Consider the following 14,815-nt stretch of genomic DNA (forward strand, 5'->3'; position numbering starts at 1 on the left):
TTTTTTTTTTCCCCAAGTAGCTTCCAGTGTCCAATAGTATTTCTGACATGGAAGGGAAGTCCAAGAGCTGAGTAAAGCAACATATTCAGGAACTCTGCGTAGTTAGTGTTAGAGCCTGGATCTCGTTCAGGATCTCACAGTTTTTAGTCCAGGGCTCCATTCCACCAACCACACAGCTTGTGTCCAAGTGTGGAATTTGCCCTGGAAAAAAAAAAACATTTAGAGGATTAGGATAACCCAGGATGAGTTGAACTGGGCATCATTACTAGTATGTTTTCTACCTGTTCATCGTAACACGATTTTCCTCAAAATGTTAACAACACAAGTAGGTAGATGATTTTTCCTCCACTGTCAAAAGACCATCTGCTGTTTGAGAAGACTCTCCTAGATTTTATCATTATAATCATTTTTCTATTTCCAGTTAGCAGCATGCTTCCTTTCATACGAGATCTTCTGCACAAACCACTGTTTTCTCTTCAGCAGATTTCCTGAGGCCAGCTTGGCATTTGCCGGCATTTTCCTCCTCTTTAAGGGCGGGAAATTTCTCTTTCTGAGGGAGATACGTTTCTACATTAGTGCCTATTCATTTTCTTTTCATTTTCTCTGAGAGAAAACAATCAGGTTCATCACTGCTGTCGTCATGGAGATTTCTGGTCTCCAGAAGAAATCCAATTGTGGAATTTCTTTGCTAATCCCACACAGGACATGTAAGCCTTCTTGTTTGGATCACTGCAGCCTGGGCTGGGGAAGGAAGCCATTGACACAGGTTACAGCGTGATTCTTAACCCAGGGTGGGAAGGAGGGCATGTGCGGGGGGGGCGGTCCTGGGATGCGGGGGCCGGCAGGACTGCAGGCGCTCACACTCTGGTTGGCCACCGGACAGATGAAGATCTGGGGTGCACACAACCCGCTAGACACTTGGCTCCCCTGGCACCGTGAACTCAGCACAGCCACAACCCACCTCACTCTCTTCCTTGCAGCTCTGTCCTCTTCTGTGTCCCCGCCATGCTGCGTGGCACCACTGTCTACTGAGCTGCTCACGCCAGATTCTGCCCCCTCCTTTCTGCAATCTTGACTTCCATCCCAGCCTTCCCTCCGCTCAGCCATCCTCCTCCCCTCCTCCCTTTCTGGCCCTCTTCTCTTCTGTACCTCCGCTGGCTGCAGCCTCCCGCATAACTGTCCCTCCTGCCTTTGGCCCGTTTCTGGCTCTTCTCATCGTGGCTAGAACAGGGAGGGCACAGAACAGGTCCGAAGCAAATCTTTGCTTAACAACTGGGAGACCCAAGAGTCTTCCTGCTCTGCAGATCTGATCGCGTTACTTCTCTGTCAAAAATCCTTCAGTGGCTCCCACTGCTTTTACAGTAAAATCCAAACCCTTAGGTCATTCGAGGTCCTTCGTGATCTTGCCAGCACGATCTCCTGTCACTCACCATTTGCATCCTTTGGCCCGGCCATCTCAAGTGAACGACTAACAATTTTATGGATGATGTGTGTGTTAGGTGTGGTGGTTGAGGATGTTCTCAGGCTTTGGAGTCCCGCCGAATGTGGTCCTGTACCAGCTTCACCACAGTGCTCTACAGCCTGGGAGGAATTACTTAACCTCTGTTTGCCTCAGTGTCTTCATCTGTGGAATGGGGATGCTAGTATCACCTACCAAGGTTGTTGTGAGAATTAAATATGTGAATCCGTGTCAGACACTTAGATCCATGCTTGGCAGGTACAAACACCCCGTGATTGTTACCCTGAGATTATTATGAACGTGGTTACTTTATCATATGCTTGTGGGTGTGCCTGGAGTACCCTCTTCTGCCTGGAGTACCCTCTTCCACATTTACCTGCAGGATCCTACCCTTCCTTCAAGTCTCAGTCTCAGTATTACACCTGCTCTGAAATCAGCTTCTGTTCTTAAAAGCTTAAGTTTAGAATCAGAATGTGTGGTTTTAAATCCTGGCTCTCCTACTCACTATTTCACTCTGGTCTAAATTTGCTAAGCTGTGGTTTCCTCCTCTGTAAAATTTGGATAATAAAATAATGGTCCCTACCTTATGAGAGTCGTCAGAAAAAAATGTAAAGTACATGAAGACATACTTAGCATATACTAAATACTTCATCCACGTTAGGTGTCATTTTTATTAGCAGCCTTTTTTACCTTTTATCAAAAACTAGCCACTGTTGCACTGTAAGCTTTTGTTTCTCTGGGCTTCTAGGGGGCAGGTTATTTGAGTTCAGGGACAGGGAACTGATTCATCATCAGTCAATGGAACGGACAAGAAGTCAGCTCCTTTGTCAATTCACGTAATCATTTGCACACATTGCTTTAAGAGACTTCAGAGGACAGAGGACTGTTGTTGGGATGGGAGGATCTTTGGGGAGGTCTGTTTTCTTTCTTTGGAAGATACTGAGGACTGGGGGTTAATTTACTACATTATTTCACATTTCATTTGAGACAAAGGTGGTTGGGGATGGGAGGGGAAGGCTGTCCAGGAAGTGCCAAGAGAAGACACATTGGGACTGACTACATCATGCTGGTTTTTAAAGAGTGTTGTGCCAGTAAATATTTAACAACCAGCTCTCCAAGAACAGCACAAGGCCCTGATTTGTAGTGCTTGCTGATTATCATTGTGTAAAAACTCCCACCAAGGCCGCTTTCAAGCTACCACTGTGATGTTAACCGACTCGCGAAATTCCTGAAAATGTCCCCAGCCACCCATAACGAGCTGGCTCCCGCACGCTGCTGCATAAACTTCTTCTTGCTTCGGTTTTTCTGTCTGGGAAATGTGAATCCTATAAAGTGGCTATCCTATCTCCAAGTATAAATGTCTGGTGGAGGTGGGTCAAAGGTGAAGGAACCCAGGAAATGTTAGTGTCGTCGTGATGCATGTGCTCACGGTCATTTTGAAACTGTTTCCATCCGCTGGCTGATTCTGTCTTAGGAGTGGAATCTGTGCTGACAGTCTTGTCTCAAAAAACCAGCCTGTCCGGGATGATGCTCAGAGCAGTATATCTAGTTTTATCCTCCCAATCAGGGTTATGTTCTCTGCAGCAGACTGACTCAATTAGGCTTCCATTCCAGAGTCCAATTGTGAGTCAATTCTGAGGTTGTTAAGCAAAATGAGTCTGGTGGCATTAGCCTCGTGCTGGAGGATAGTAATCCGCATCACGGTGCTGTTCAGTTAATAGTCTGCTCGAGAGACTGCGAGTAACAGGAGACTCGGAGATAGCACGACCTTTCGTCCATCTCTAGGGGACGGCCGGGAGCGCGGGGCTGCCGGGTCAGAGAGCTGATCAGGTTGCGTGCAGACCTGGAGCCCCAGCTGCCTGCACCACAGTTGGCTTTTGCAGAGTTAGAAGCCCGGTGCCACTAGATCATTAACTTTCATGACCAGGAAAATTCTTCTGAAATTAACACTCAATCCAAGCTGGATGCCGTTGGTGCCAGTTGAGTAAGCCTGGGTCACCTTTGGGGATTTCCTCTGAAAAATAAGTCCTTTAACCAGGCTACAGAAAATGACCAGGTTTTATGCCCTTCAGTGTGTTCAATTAGAGTCAGAAAACAGCAGCGAGGCTGGACCGTGGGAGAGATCCAGGCGCACCCACAAGCCTCATTTAGAGGATTTGGCCGAGCCACTTAGCTTCAGCACATGTCCCTGCTTGGGAAGCGTTGTAAAGGGACTGTCTGAGGAGTGTCAGGTGCTGTGCAAAGAAAATAAAGCCGAGCTCCAGCACCTGCCCCCGGGAGTCACAGTGATGGAACCAGGCACTCGACATACGGAGTGTGCAGATCGGCACAGACAGGCAGGTGCAGACACGCCTTGTTCACAAGGGTTCCAAGAGCGCCCCATCCTGCAAGAACACTATGCAGCCTTTGCAGTGCGCTGTGAACTTAGATAATTTCATCAGGCCTTTTAATCCCCTTCCAGTTAAAGTTGCAGGAAAGGGACACAGAATGTGCTTCCTGCAGGCCCTTCATACACCTCTGTGATCTGCACACGTCCGTCCTCCCTTGCTCTGTCCCACCAACGCAAGCTTGTTTGTATCACTAAGTATGCTCGGTAAATACAGTTTCCTGGGTGGAAAGAAGTGAAAACAAGCCTGGGTATGTTGGCTGCCAACCCGAGTAAGCAAAAAAGGAGAAAGCTGAGACAACCATTCGTTGTCTCCCACGATTGCCAGATTATCTCAGTGCTCTTGAAGTCCGTTGTGTTCCTCACACAGAAACAGAACTGTTGTCTGCTCTGTTGGATGATGACCTCAGAGGTGGCCCAGCGCTCATTCAGGATTTCTCCAACAATATCCTCTTCAGATTAAAAAAAAATAGCCAGTTGGCCACAAAGAGCCCTTTTCCTCCCCAGACCAGCGTTGTCTGTGGCCCATCTCCACTTCCGGGTCTCTGCAACTCCACCACCATCCAGGGCTTCTGGGTGGACTGCATTGGCCCCTGGAGGCTTCCAGAATCGCAGGCAGATGCTGCTTGTTGACCAGGGGACCCGCTACACCCAGTCAGACAAAGAAACCGCACCCAGAACCAGCATCACCCTGTCCTCCTGCCATTCCTTCCCTTCGGTTCTGGGAAGGCGAGCTCCTCAGTATCACTGGGCTGGAATAAATTACTGCCCCCACACACACACCGCCCAAGCCGGGGTGGTGGATGAGACATGACTTATAAGACAGATACACATATTTTTAAAGCCACTAGGAATTACGGGAGCAGATGGGCTGTAGGATCTTATTTTGATGCCAGGGACATGTTTCTGTATAAAGTAAATATTTTCCCAGTGTGGATCTCCGGTGAGTGCGTGCAGAACCATATTTCCTAAAGATGCAAATAAGTCTAGTCAGAAATAAATATTGAATGGAAACTTCAAAGCATCTTGATTTCTCCAGTTATAGGCCCTGAAGACTTCTCTGTGAAGAAGCAGACACAGGTGGGTGCAGGGACGGTTTGGGGGGGGGGTTGTGTAAGAGAGGATGCTAACACTTTGAGTTCACGTTTTCTGTATTTTGTCTGTGTGGAAAAAAGCCTATCAACAAAAGAATAAAGGAAAAAAAAAGTGTCTGTCCACAAGCTTAGGATATTTTAAAGCACATCCCCCACGCCCTTTTTTCCTGTTGCAGATCCCGCCTGGCAGATTTTTTCACCAACTGCCAACCAGAGTCAAGGTCTGTCAGCAGCTGTCTGAAGGAGAACTACGCCGACTGCCTCCTCGCCTACTCGGGGCTTATTGGTAAGACTGGGGAGAGAATGCGGAAGGGAGAAAAGTCAGACTCCTTCCATTGTAGCCCGCTGCTCTCTGTGGATGTAAAAAGCTCCTAGTAGCCCTCTGTGCTGGTGTTTTGATGTTGGGCCCTTTAGGACTTGCTGGTAAAAAAAGGAAAAAAAAAAAAAGCTAATGGATGCACAGAGGCAGGAAGCAGGGATTATTAAGGAGCAAGAAAGCAGCAAGTGTGGAGACTTGGGAAGCACCTCAGTTAGAGAACCGACCACATGGCACAGAAGTAGGGGGAAAAGCGTGGGGGAAGAGGAGAGTGAGTCAAACCAAGTTAATTGAATTAGGGAACTTTGGAGAAAGGGAACTTGGAAGTCATTCAATCTGGGGAAATCAAAAGGGCTGTTTCCCAGAAATGGGATTCCTGTTTGCCATTATTTTTGATAATTCAGCTCCTGGTGGGTACGAAGGGGTCTGGGTAAATTTTTTCCCCCTGAGAACAGACAGAAGGAATATTTTCTGTCTTCCAAGACCTGAGACCATAGAAGAAGCAAGTTCATGGCATTCAGGAGAACCATGCAGTTAAACGAGGCACCAGTGAGTTGGAAGAGGGACAGAGTGAGGCAGATTCATGCCAAGGGATAAACGGGCCAGGCAGGAGGGAAGGAGGAACTGCCGGTTCCGGGCACTGCAGGAGCCTTGGTGGCAGGGCTCTCTCATGACTGATGTTAGAGAAGGAACACAGAGTGAAGGCTGTGGAAGGATGAGCGAAATCATGGTTGGCAGAAGCGTGATGGCTCAGCCAGGGTGTGAGCTCCTGCCAGCATCACATAAGTCACCAAGCAGGAATAACGTCCCACCAAGAGCGACAGCACGGACCAAATTCTTTGTCACTGGAGCATCTTCAGCAAGAACCACTGGGAAAAACCAAGGATACTTAATGCAGGGACACTGCAGGTGCCTGCACACTCCTCCCAACGCTGTCTGCAAGGATTCTAGTGCTCCCTTGGGTAGTACCTTTCACCAGGTAGTACCTTTCACTGTTCTTACGGTGTGTCCCATGAGCTCATCTTCCTGCAGTCAGGACTCTAAATTTGCATTCACTCTCTCCTCTTCTTAAGTAGTCTCTAGTAAGGATTACTTATCAACTGTGGAATTTCAGATTAAGAAATAATGGAAGTAATTAAGGTGTGCTCATTGTAAAGAATTAAAAAAAAAAATACAGAGAAACCCAGAGGAGACAATGTTAAGGATCTTCTGCCCCACTCCCGGATGTAATCACTGCTAACACCTTAAGTCCGTACCTTCCAGGCGCACATGCTCATTAAATCCTCTACGAGGGGCGAAGGCACAGAGCTCCCAGGCACTCCTGGCTTGGCAAACTGTTACATACCTGAGGAGGATGAAATCCTCATCATTTAAGGGACCAGCTGGTCGAGACAGTGCATTCAATGGACCAAAGTTTATTTCTCTCTTGGGTCCAGATCTTTCCCTCTACACTGGTCATTGGGTTCTAGCTTCTCTCAGAACCAAGCTTGTTCCTACTTCTTCCAAATGGCAGGGATCCATTATGGCGCCAGGCATACCATGGGTGCTTGGTGCACATACTCTAACCGTCTCACTCAGTGTTTGAGGGGTGCCCGCTCCCTTCTCGCCCAAAGTTAAAAGCTGCTTTCTGCTGTGGGTTAATGTTTTCATCTCAAGGTATAATGGGACACGATGTAGTTCAAGTCAGCAAGGGATGTAGGGCAAAGAAGATATACCCTTGACCCAGAAGAGCTTAAAAATAATTTTTTTTTCTGTTTCTGAACCAAATATATCCCGTGGCTCACTGGACTGCCTATTACTTCTTACTTCCATAAAATATATAAAAACAGAAGGCTTCTTGGCATGAAAAGGCATTGCCTGGTGTGAACCGCCCAGGAGAAGACATTTGGGTCCTATTAAGTATACATGCATTGTTTATCTGTGCCAGGACAGAACGCATCAGGAAAACAATGAATACAGGAAGATGTAGGCAAGAGAGACCACCCAGCATTTCTCTGAGGACTTTTGAGGACCACTGAGACAATACTCTAGGAGCCATGGGCTTAGAGAATTTCCACTGTTTGTTTCCGATTTCGTCACAACGTGGAAGACTTTATGTAAATCAGTTGAGAGTCTGGTGAGCAGAGGCCTCTTCATATACATTCAGGATGCTGCGTAACCTATAAGGAGAGCTTCTCAGCTTCCCTGTGTTCCTCTGAAGGAGCCATTTGCTTCCGAGGGAAGTGGATTTCAAAGTCCTGAAAGGATTTTTAAGATATGTAAAACCAGCTCTATCTATTTATAAAGATTAATGACATTTTCAAGAAAATGCAAGGGATTTGGCAACTCATGCATTCCAAGTTAATTCTCTCCTCCTCCACGACATGCATACCATTTGTGCAGAGAAAAATACCCTAAGTGCAGCCCAAGGAGTTCTGTTCGAATTTTTTAAGTAAATGTGTAAATTATTTTATGTGCTCAAGAGAAATTGCCAAGAAAATGCATTGCTTAACATAATTTCCCACTCAGCAAACACAATGTTTGTAATTAGCCACGGTGCATCCGCTGTCAGAAGAACATTTGTTTCTTTCTAGGCTGTAGAAAAGTTTATATCATCACACAAGATTAAAATGCCTGCCTTGTTTTTACTCTTGTAGGTACAGTCATGACCCCCAACTACATAGACTCCAGTAGCCTCAGCGTGGCCCCATGGTGTGACTGCAGCAACAGTGGAAACGACCTGGAGGAGTGTTTGAAATTCCTGAATTTCTTCAAGGACAACACATGTCTCAGTGAGTTTGGAAAAAATAGGCAACAAATATACAAACATGTCTTCCCCTCTAACTTCAAGCTGTACCTTCACGTTTCTTGCATCTGCCTCCTCCGTCTCTCTGTCTCTCTTTCCCTGATGGCGGATGGTGAATCCGGCTCCTTTTGGCCCTGCTGCATCACTCAGCAGGGACAGAGCAAGCCATGAACTGGGTGCTGCCAAGACAGTGCGTCTAGAGCCCGAGAGAGGGAGAGAGTGAAACCACTGAGAGCACATTATGTGGGAAAGAACACTTCTACCCACAGATGAAATTTTGATCTTGGCAACCAGCGCCGAGTCAGTTCCAAAGGCTCTTAAAACCTGGGCGGAATAGACAGTGGGAGAAGCTCAGACAGATTAGATGGGGGTAGGCCTCCGAGGGCTCCCTGAGAAAAACGAGAATGTTAAACGTCAATAGTCCCCTGGATGTTCGGGCTTGGCTCTGAGGAGAAGCAACAGTTCTTGAGTTGGGATTGGCTGGCAATGCAGCCCGGAGCTTCGAGGATGCAGATTATCTCTGGAGATGGGGTTGGAGGTGGGGGACTCTGCTTGGAAACAGTATTGGTTATTACTGTAGAGTCCTTTAGGCAATTTAGAAACATGTTTCCCAAAGGGAGAAGGATAGAGAGAAATGTACGGGGGTGAATGATGGGCACGATCAGATGAACTCCGAAAGCTCTGTGCTGGGTCTCCCTTTTATCCAGGACGTGCACTTTCCAGGTGTTGAACCAGCTGAGATGCTTGGATACCTCACTCACATTTTGTGGCAGCCACCGTTAATTTATGGGGCACCTTCTGTGTGTGCAAACACTCCATAGGGAGTGTAAACTCACTCTGGAGGGAGTGTATACATTCATTGAATGTAACCTGCACAAGAGTCCTAGAAAATTATTATCGTCTCCATTTCACATAGAGCACCCGTGCCAGAGACAGAATCCAAAGCTGTAGTTCCTTCTACAGCCCCCTGAGTCCCGAGGGGCTTTTGTTTCATGCCTGATACTGAAGGGCCTACTGGACAAGAACATACGCCTGGGCGTCAGGGACCAGGTATGACTTTCCAGTGGGAGGGGTGGACCAGGATTCTAGGACGTCGTAGCCACCCTCCTAAGCACTGTGTCCTCAGGTGACAATTTCTCCATGATGCGCTGACCAATTTTTAAAGAATTAGCTAACTGTTCACCACGTGCACATGGAAGAGTTTTTAAGTGTTATTTCTAAAACTTTTTCAATTGTTCCTTTTGTTGAGAAGACAAACCTAAGAGATTTGTTCAGTAGGTACTTGAGTAGGAAAGCTGTAACCAAATGCTTTGATCATCTTAAAACTAAAACAAGCTTTTGGACACGTAAGAGAAATTTTAAACCCATAAAACTAGCCTGAAGTACATTTGCAAAGACACTGGGCACACCAGGGAACTATACCTTAAGCCTCTTGTTTGGTCCTTACTAAAATATATCTATATATATGTATTTTATATATATATATGTTATATATATATATCTATATCATCTCCTCTTTTTCACATTCTGCACACTCTTCTGGCAGAATACAAGTTTTAATGAAGATAAAGCAATGACAATAGAGGTCAGTGTGAGGAAAGATTATACTCACTTGGGCTGGGAAACCACTGCCTCTAAGGGAAATGAAAGTTGTCCATGCTTAATAATATTTTGATGACGGGGGATAATGGTATCTTATTGCTAATGACTTTTCAATAAAAATAAGTGCACTTGGTCTTCGACAGGGACCAAAGCCAGCCAGAATTTTTCTTAGTCATTCCATTTATACTTTGATTAGAAGGAGCCAGCCTACCAAAGACACAGGGCTGTAAATTCAGTCTCTTGCAACAGGCCCCTGAGAAGAAGGAACTGGAATTCGTCGATTCCAACCCAAATGCAATAACCCAGTTCTGCTCCTTTCAGGTTAACCAAAGCTCTCCAATTCCCCTAACATGAGCACGACTCCAACCTATGGTTTCCTTCTGGTAATTGGGAGGGAAACAGTTACTTTTAAGCCAGAATGCATGGCAGAGGTGAGGGGAAGAGCGGAGAATGATCTGGAGATGGAGAGGAGATGCCAGTTACCGTCACTCAGGTCTTTCTTCAGATGTCACCCTGTGCCCCTTGGCCAACTTCATTTAAGCTGTATTTCTTTGTTCCCACCCACAGTGTTCCCTGAACCCCACCCCTGCTTAGTTTGTCTGCAAGCATTTCTCACTACCTAATGTGTTACATATTTTACTTATTTGCCTCCTCAACCAGAATGTGGCTTCCATGAGGGCAGGGACTTTTGTCTGTTATTGTTTCTTTGCGGTCCACTGATGATCCATCCCCAGCACAGAGCAGTGCCTGAGGCTTAGTGGATGTTCCCCGGACTTTTGAATGAATGAATGAGCAAATGCGCAAAGTCTCCCCAAGTAGCAAGGCAGACAGGCTGGAAATCACAGGTAGTGTCAACACATGGCAGCAGTCTCCTGAATCTGCCATTCTTCACAAGGAAAAGGAGGGTTTTGTTGTTTTGCTCTTGTTGTCCTGGGGCACTTAAGGAAACTAGTCCCGCAAATACCTCTTTCTTTACCTTCCACCTGCCCGTTAAGCCATGTAACATGGCTGGGAGCCTAAGAAGCACTGATACTAATTTGAAGCTGTTTCTTACAGCCTGGAAAATGTAAAGTTTTAGAAAACAAGCTTCCAATTTGCTGAACTTGAAGGATAACAATTTTAGAACAAAATGTCACTTCTAAGAGGAAGATTAGGCTTAAATTATTCTGTCTTGTGTATCAAAAAATGCCAGCTAAGAGTCATACGTTAACAATTTGCACATTCAGGTCCCAAATGGAGGAGTTTGATTTCCTATACAATGAATATGAAATAAAAAAAAATCCTAAATCCAGGCCAAATCCCTGAGGACCTGATTAAAAACTGTTTTTTATTCATTTGGGGGAAGGGAACAACACACAACCAATTTATTCTTGCCATAAAAACAATCTAATCCCATGAAATTGTAATAAGCTTTTAAAGTTTTACATTTTAAACTTTTAATTTAAGCAGGGCTACTCCGTCCTAATTATGCAGATTTTGTTTGGAAGACTGGAAGCAGAAAGAGAAAAAATAATCTTACTTAAATTTTCACTATTTATTATTGATGAGGTTTGGGATAGATTTTTTTTTCTTTCTTTTAAAGAAACTGATTGCATTGGTACTTTGAGCAATGCTGGGTTCATAGTAGGTGCTCGTGGTAGTGAATCATATTGTTTTGCTTTTTATTCTACTGCCTGCCAAATGAGTATCATGCCCCTGAGTCACCCCCGTCTCGTAATTAGAGATGTGGTGCTTAAAAAAAAACCCACTAATTAGTTTGCTTTTAGTATAGGATTTTGACAAAGCCCAAGCATTTTCCTGGAAGATGGAACAGTGATTATGATCCCAAATAACAGGTCTGAGGCTGGGTTTCAAAAGGATCGACTGATGAGTGTTTCAGGGCAAGGATCTTGCTCAGCACCTGGTACACGAATAGGGACACAATAAATATTTGTTGCACTTAGAGCATAGCTGAGTGTCCAGCTCAGTGTTTAATGAGTGAATTGATTTTTGAGCATCTGACCCATGGCTGGCTCTCAGCACATGTAGAGAGGATGGATGGATGGGTTCTGTTCAGAGAAGTCCAGTGCACTCATCAGAGTTTCTAGTGTGCCTCTTTGGCTTCATGTATCCTGTCTGTTACATTTGCTGCTTGACTTTGAAATTGGATTTCCTCCTGTTTTACTGCAGAAAATGCAATTCAAGCCTTTGGCAATGGCTCGGATGTGACGGTATGGCAGCCAGCCCTCCCAGCTCAGACCACCACTGCCACCACCACCACAGCCTTCCGGGTCAAGAACAAGCCCCTGGGGCCAGCGGGGTCTGAGAATGAAATCCCCACTCATGTTTTACCGCCTTGTGCAAATTTACAGGTAAGAAGAGCAGGGGCCGAAGTCCCTGTGGGCACTCACTTCTTGGCGGGGGGGGGGGGGGCGGGCGGGCGGCACAGATTCATTTTCTGAAATGCATTTAGAGATGGATGGTGAATGATAGAATGCTGCTCAGGTTTGAATCTTAAAAGTGCATTTTAAACATGCGAGATGGAGGTGGTGATGTGCCGTAGGGTGGAGAGGAAGATGAGCTCGGGAACCGACTCTACCGTTTACAAGGGGCAGGGCTTCGGCCTCGGTGTCTTCACCTGTAAAATGAGGGGGCTGAGCAGAGAAATCCTTTAGCTTTCTGTTTGTGGGGTGGTGGGGTCAAATTGGCTCTTTATTTATTTCTTACGCTGACTCGGTGTTCTCTACAAAACAGCAGCTTGTGGGAAACGAAGGAGCTCTTGCTCTGTCACCATCACTGCCCCTTAGACTCAGTGTGGAGTATTCGGCTCTGTCTAAAGATAAACCAGAGACAGTGTTACTTGCGCAGCGTTAATGCAAACGTAGAGTCCCATCCAGGATCGTTCTTCAGGAAGCTCCTCTGTGGGAGAGGAGCTGGGCTGAAAACCCCTCGTGTGAATAGAGACTAGTGAGCAAGGCCCAGCGACTTCTCTGGGGTTCATCCGGATCTGCAGTGACACTCTAATGGTGGTTTCCTGACTTGAGTCAAAGCAGAGTGTTTATTCTGCCTTTTTCTTGATATTTTTTCCGTCGTTATCGAGTATTCAGCTATTTGGGAACGTATTCCTCTGTTCACCAAGCATTTGCACACACTTTATCTCCTTGGCGGGCACCCTCCTGACGGCTGCGGGAGGGGCGCTGCTACTGTATTGTTGCTGCGGTGCTGTTAGCCTTGTTGTCTCACTGGCGGACGTGGGGGCTCATCCAGGTAACTCTCTTGACGGAGCTAGTGAGTCACAGAGCCAGTCCCGGGAATTGTGAGTCCTGTGTTTTTTTCATGGTTCTTCCTGTATTTAGGGGGCAGTGGTGACCATGTGGTGACTTCCGCCTCCAGCCGTATTAGGGGAGGGGACATGTGCCATGCACCATGCTGTCACTACACATTTGTCACTGGAATACATCCTCTCTTCCCCCACCCCTGGCCCCGCCAAGGATCAGCCTCACCAGAACGCTTGTCGGAAGCCTTCTTTGCTAAATACCTCCTTGACTCACAACCCAGTCTGTTCCCTAGAAAGTATTGGGACAATTTTTCCACTTCTGATTTGCTTGCTGTCTTCTCACCTGCAGCTTCCCCTCTTCATCTTAGAATATCCTTCCTGCCATTCAGCTGGGCTTTGGTCCCTCTCCTCTTCCTCCTGGGTCTCCACCAACACCTGCAGACGCACTCACACACACAACACTAAGGAGAATACAGGTAGGGAAGCCACCAGCCTAAGGTCAACCAGATGTTCCTCATGCTTCCAGAGCATTTCCTGAGCACTTCCCATCTCCAAAGCCCCGTGTAGAAAATGCAGAACTGGGAGGAGGCGTGGGGAATACTTTGGCAGCTAACTGCCCCATCCTGCAGCAGAGCCCCGAGGTTCAGGGAGAAGTGACCTGCACAGAGTAGATCTGGAGGGAGACAGAGCAGTCTCTTCATCTCTGGGTGCTGCTTTCTCCTGTGTCCAGACATACCTGTTCTTGTCAGGTCCACTCAGACTCCAGCATCAGTAGAGACAGGTGGCCAGATGAGGGTAGGACCCTGTTATGATGAGGTGATGACAGTGGGTCAGAGGTGGTTCCTGACCGCAAGAAAAGGCGAGCTCCAGCTGCAGCAAAACCAGGCTTTTGTCTGCACTTGTCTGAGATGCACAAAGCATGGCAGCAGAGGCAGTGTTCAGCCTATTTATTAAGTTCCTTCTGTGTTTTGGAAACTTCATGGAGATGGGCATTCAAAAAAACCAAAATCTGTCCGCAGTGAACTTACAAATTGTGGGCATGATGCAGCTTGTCAACATTTTTGGAAGGTCAGATTAAGTTAATAGATGCCATCTCAGAAGAACAATCTTCACGGAAACTCCGTGAGATGCGTTTCCCCAACGGGAGGGGAGCCTGTCAGCCATGAGGAGGTGTTCTCCCCACCTCGCTGCCCCTGCCCCACCAGATCACCTGACTTCTGCATCCTGGGGTGCAGAGCTTGGCTCAGCCACACAATATTTGCCTCCAACAAGAGCTGCCCAGACACCCCTCCCTGTAAGGGGCACTCTGTACCACTGCAGCGTTGCCCTGGCATCATCAAGGGGCACATGAGGTCTATTCCCAAGAAACAGCCTTTTCTTCCCCTGTGTTAGGGACAAGAACTCTGCCTCATAAATGGAGGGGCAAAGTAAAATTAAAGCATGATACTTATCTCAGCGCTGCCATTTAACTTCTCAGCAGAGGGAGAAATGGAGGTGTGGGAGCACCAGGGAAAGAGGGGGTGGCCACACCTCTCTTCCCTGTGATGCGCAGAGTCCACGTATCTTGGAGCAGCAGCATTTTACTTCCAGGGAGCCCTTAAGGATTCCATAAAACTTCACCTCACTTCCTAAGCCAGCTACCCATTTGAGCCCGTTTTTGTACCTGTGCGGTGCAGGTGAAGGCATGGGTCCTGCAGCCAAGCCTGTGTGCAGAGCCTGGCTCTTGTCCTCACCAGCATCATGGCCTCTCCAAGACTGCCTCCTCCTCTATAAAATGCAAGGACCACCTAGCTGCTAGATCGAGAGGATTAAGTGGAGTAATGCTTAGTGCCTGGGACAGAGCGAATGTTCCAGAACATCACGTGCGATAGGTATCTTAATCCCAAGTCAATTGGCCACTTGGTCCCTTCGCAAGAG

General features: G+C 46.8%; 1 protein-coding gene across 6 annotated transcripts in view; it reads left to right on the forward strand.

Moving 5' to 3' along the window:
• GFRA1 (GDNF family receptor alpha 1) overlaps window positions 1-14,815 on the forward strand; it is a 195,018-nt gene that overhangs the window by 156,723 nt on the left and 23,480 nt on the right. For all 6 annotated transcript variants that reach the window (XM_074373558.1, XM_074373557.1, XM_074373556.1 and 3 more), the window contains 3 exons: window positions 5,116-5,225; window positions 7,892-8,026; window positions 11,812-11,993. In XM_074373558.1, the coding sequence (XP_074229659.1) occupies window positions 5,116-5,225; window positions 7,892-8,026; window positions 11,812-11,993 (427 nt within the window). The remainder of the gene's footprint in view (window positions 1-5,115; window positions 5,226-7,891; window positions 8,027-11,811; window positions 11,994-14,815) is intronic.

Source organism: Camelus bactrianus, chromosome 11, assembly GCF_048773025.1.
Source record: "Camelus bactrianus isolate YW-2024 breed Bactrian camel chromosome 11, ASM4877302v1, whole genome shotgun sequence".
NCBI lineage: Eukaryota > Metazoa > Chordata > Mammalia > Artiodactyla > Camelidae > Camelus > Camelus bactrianus.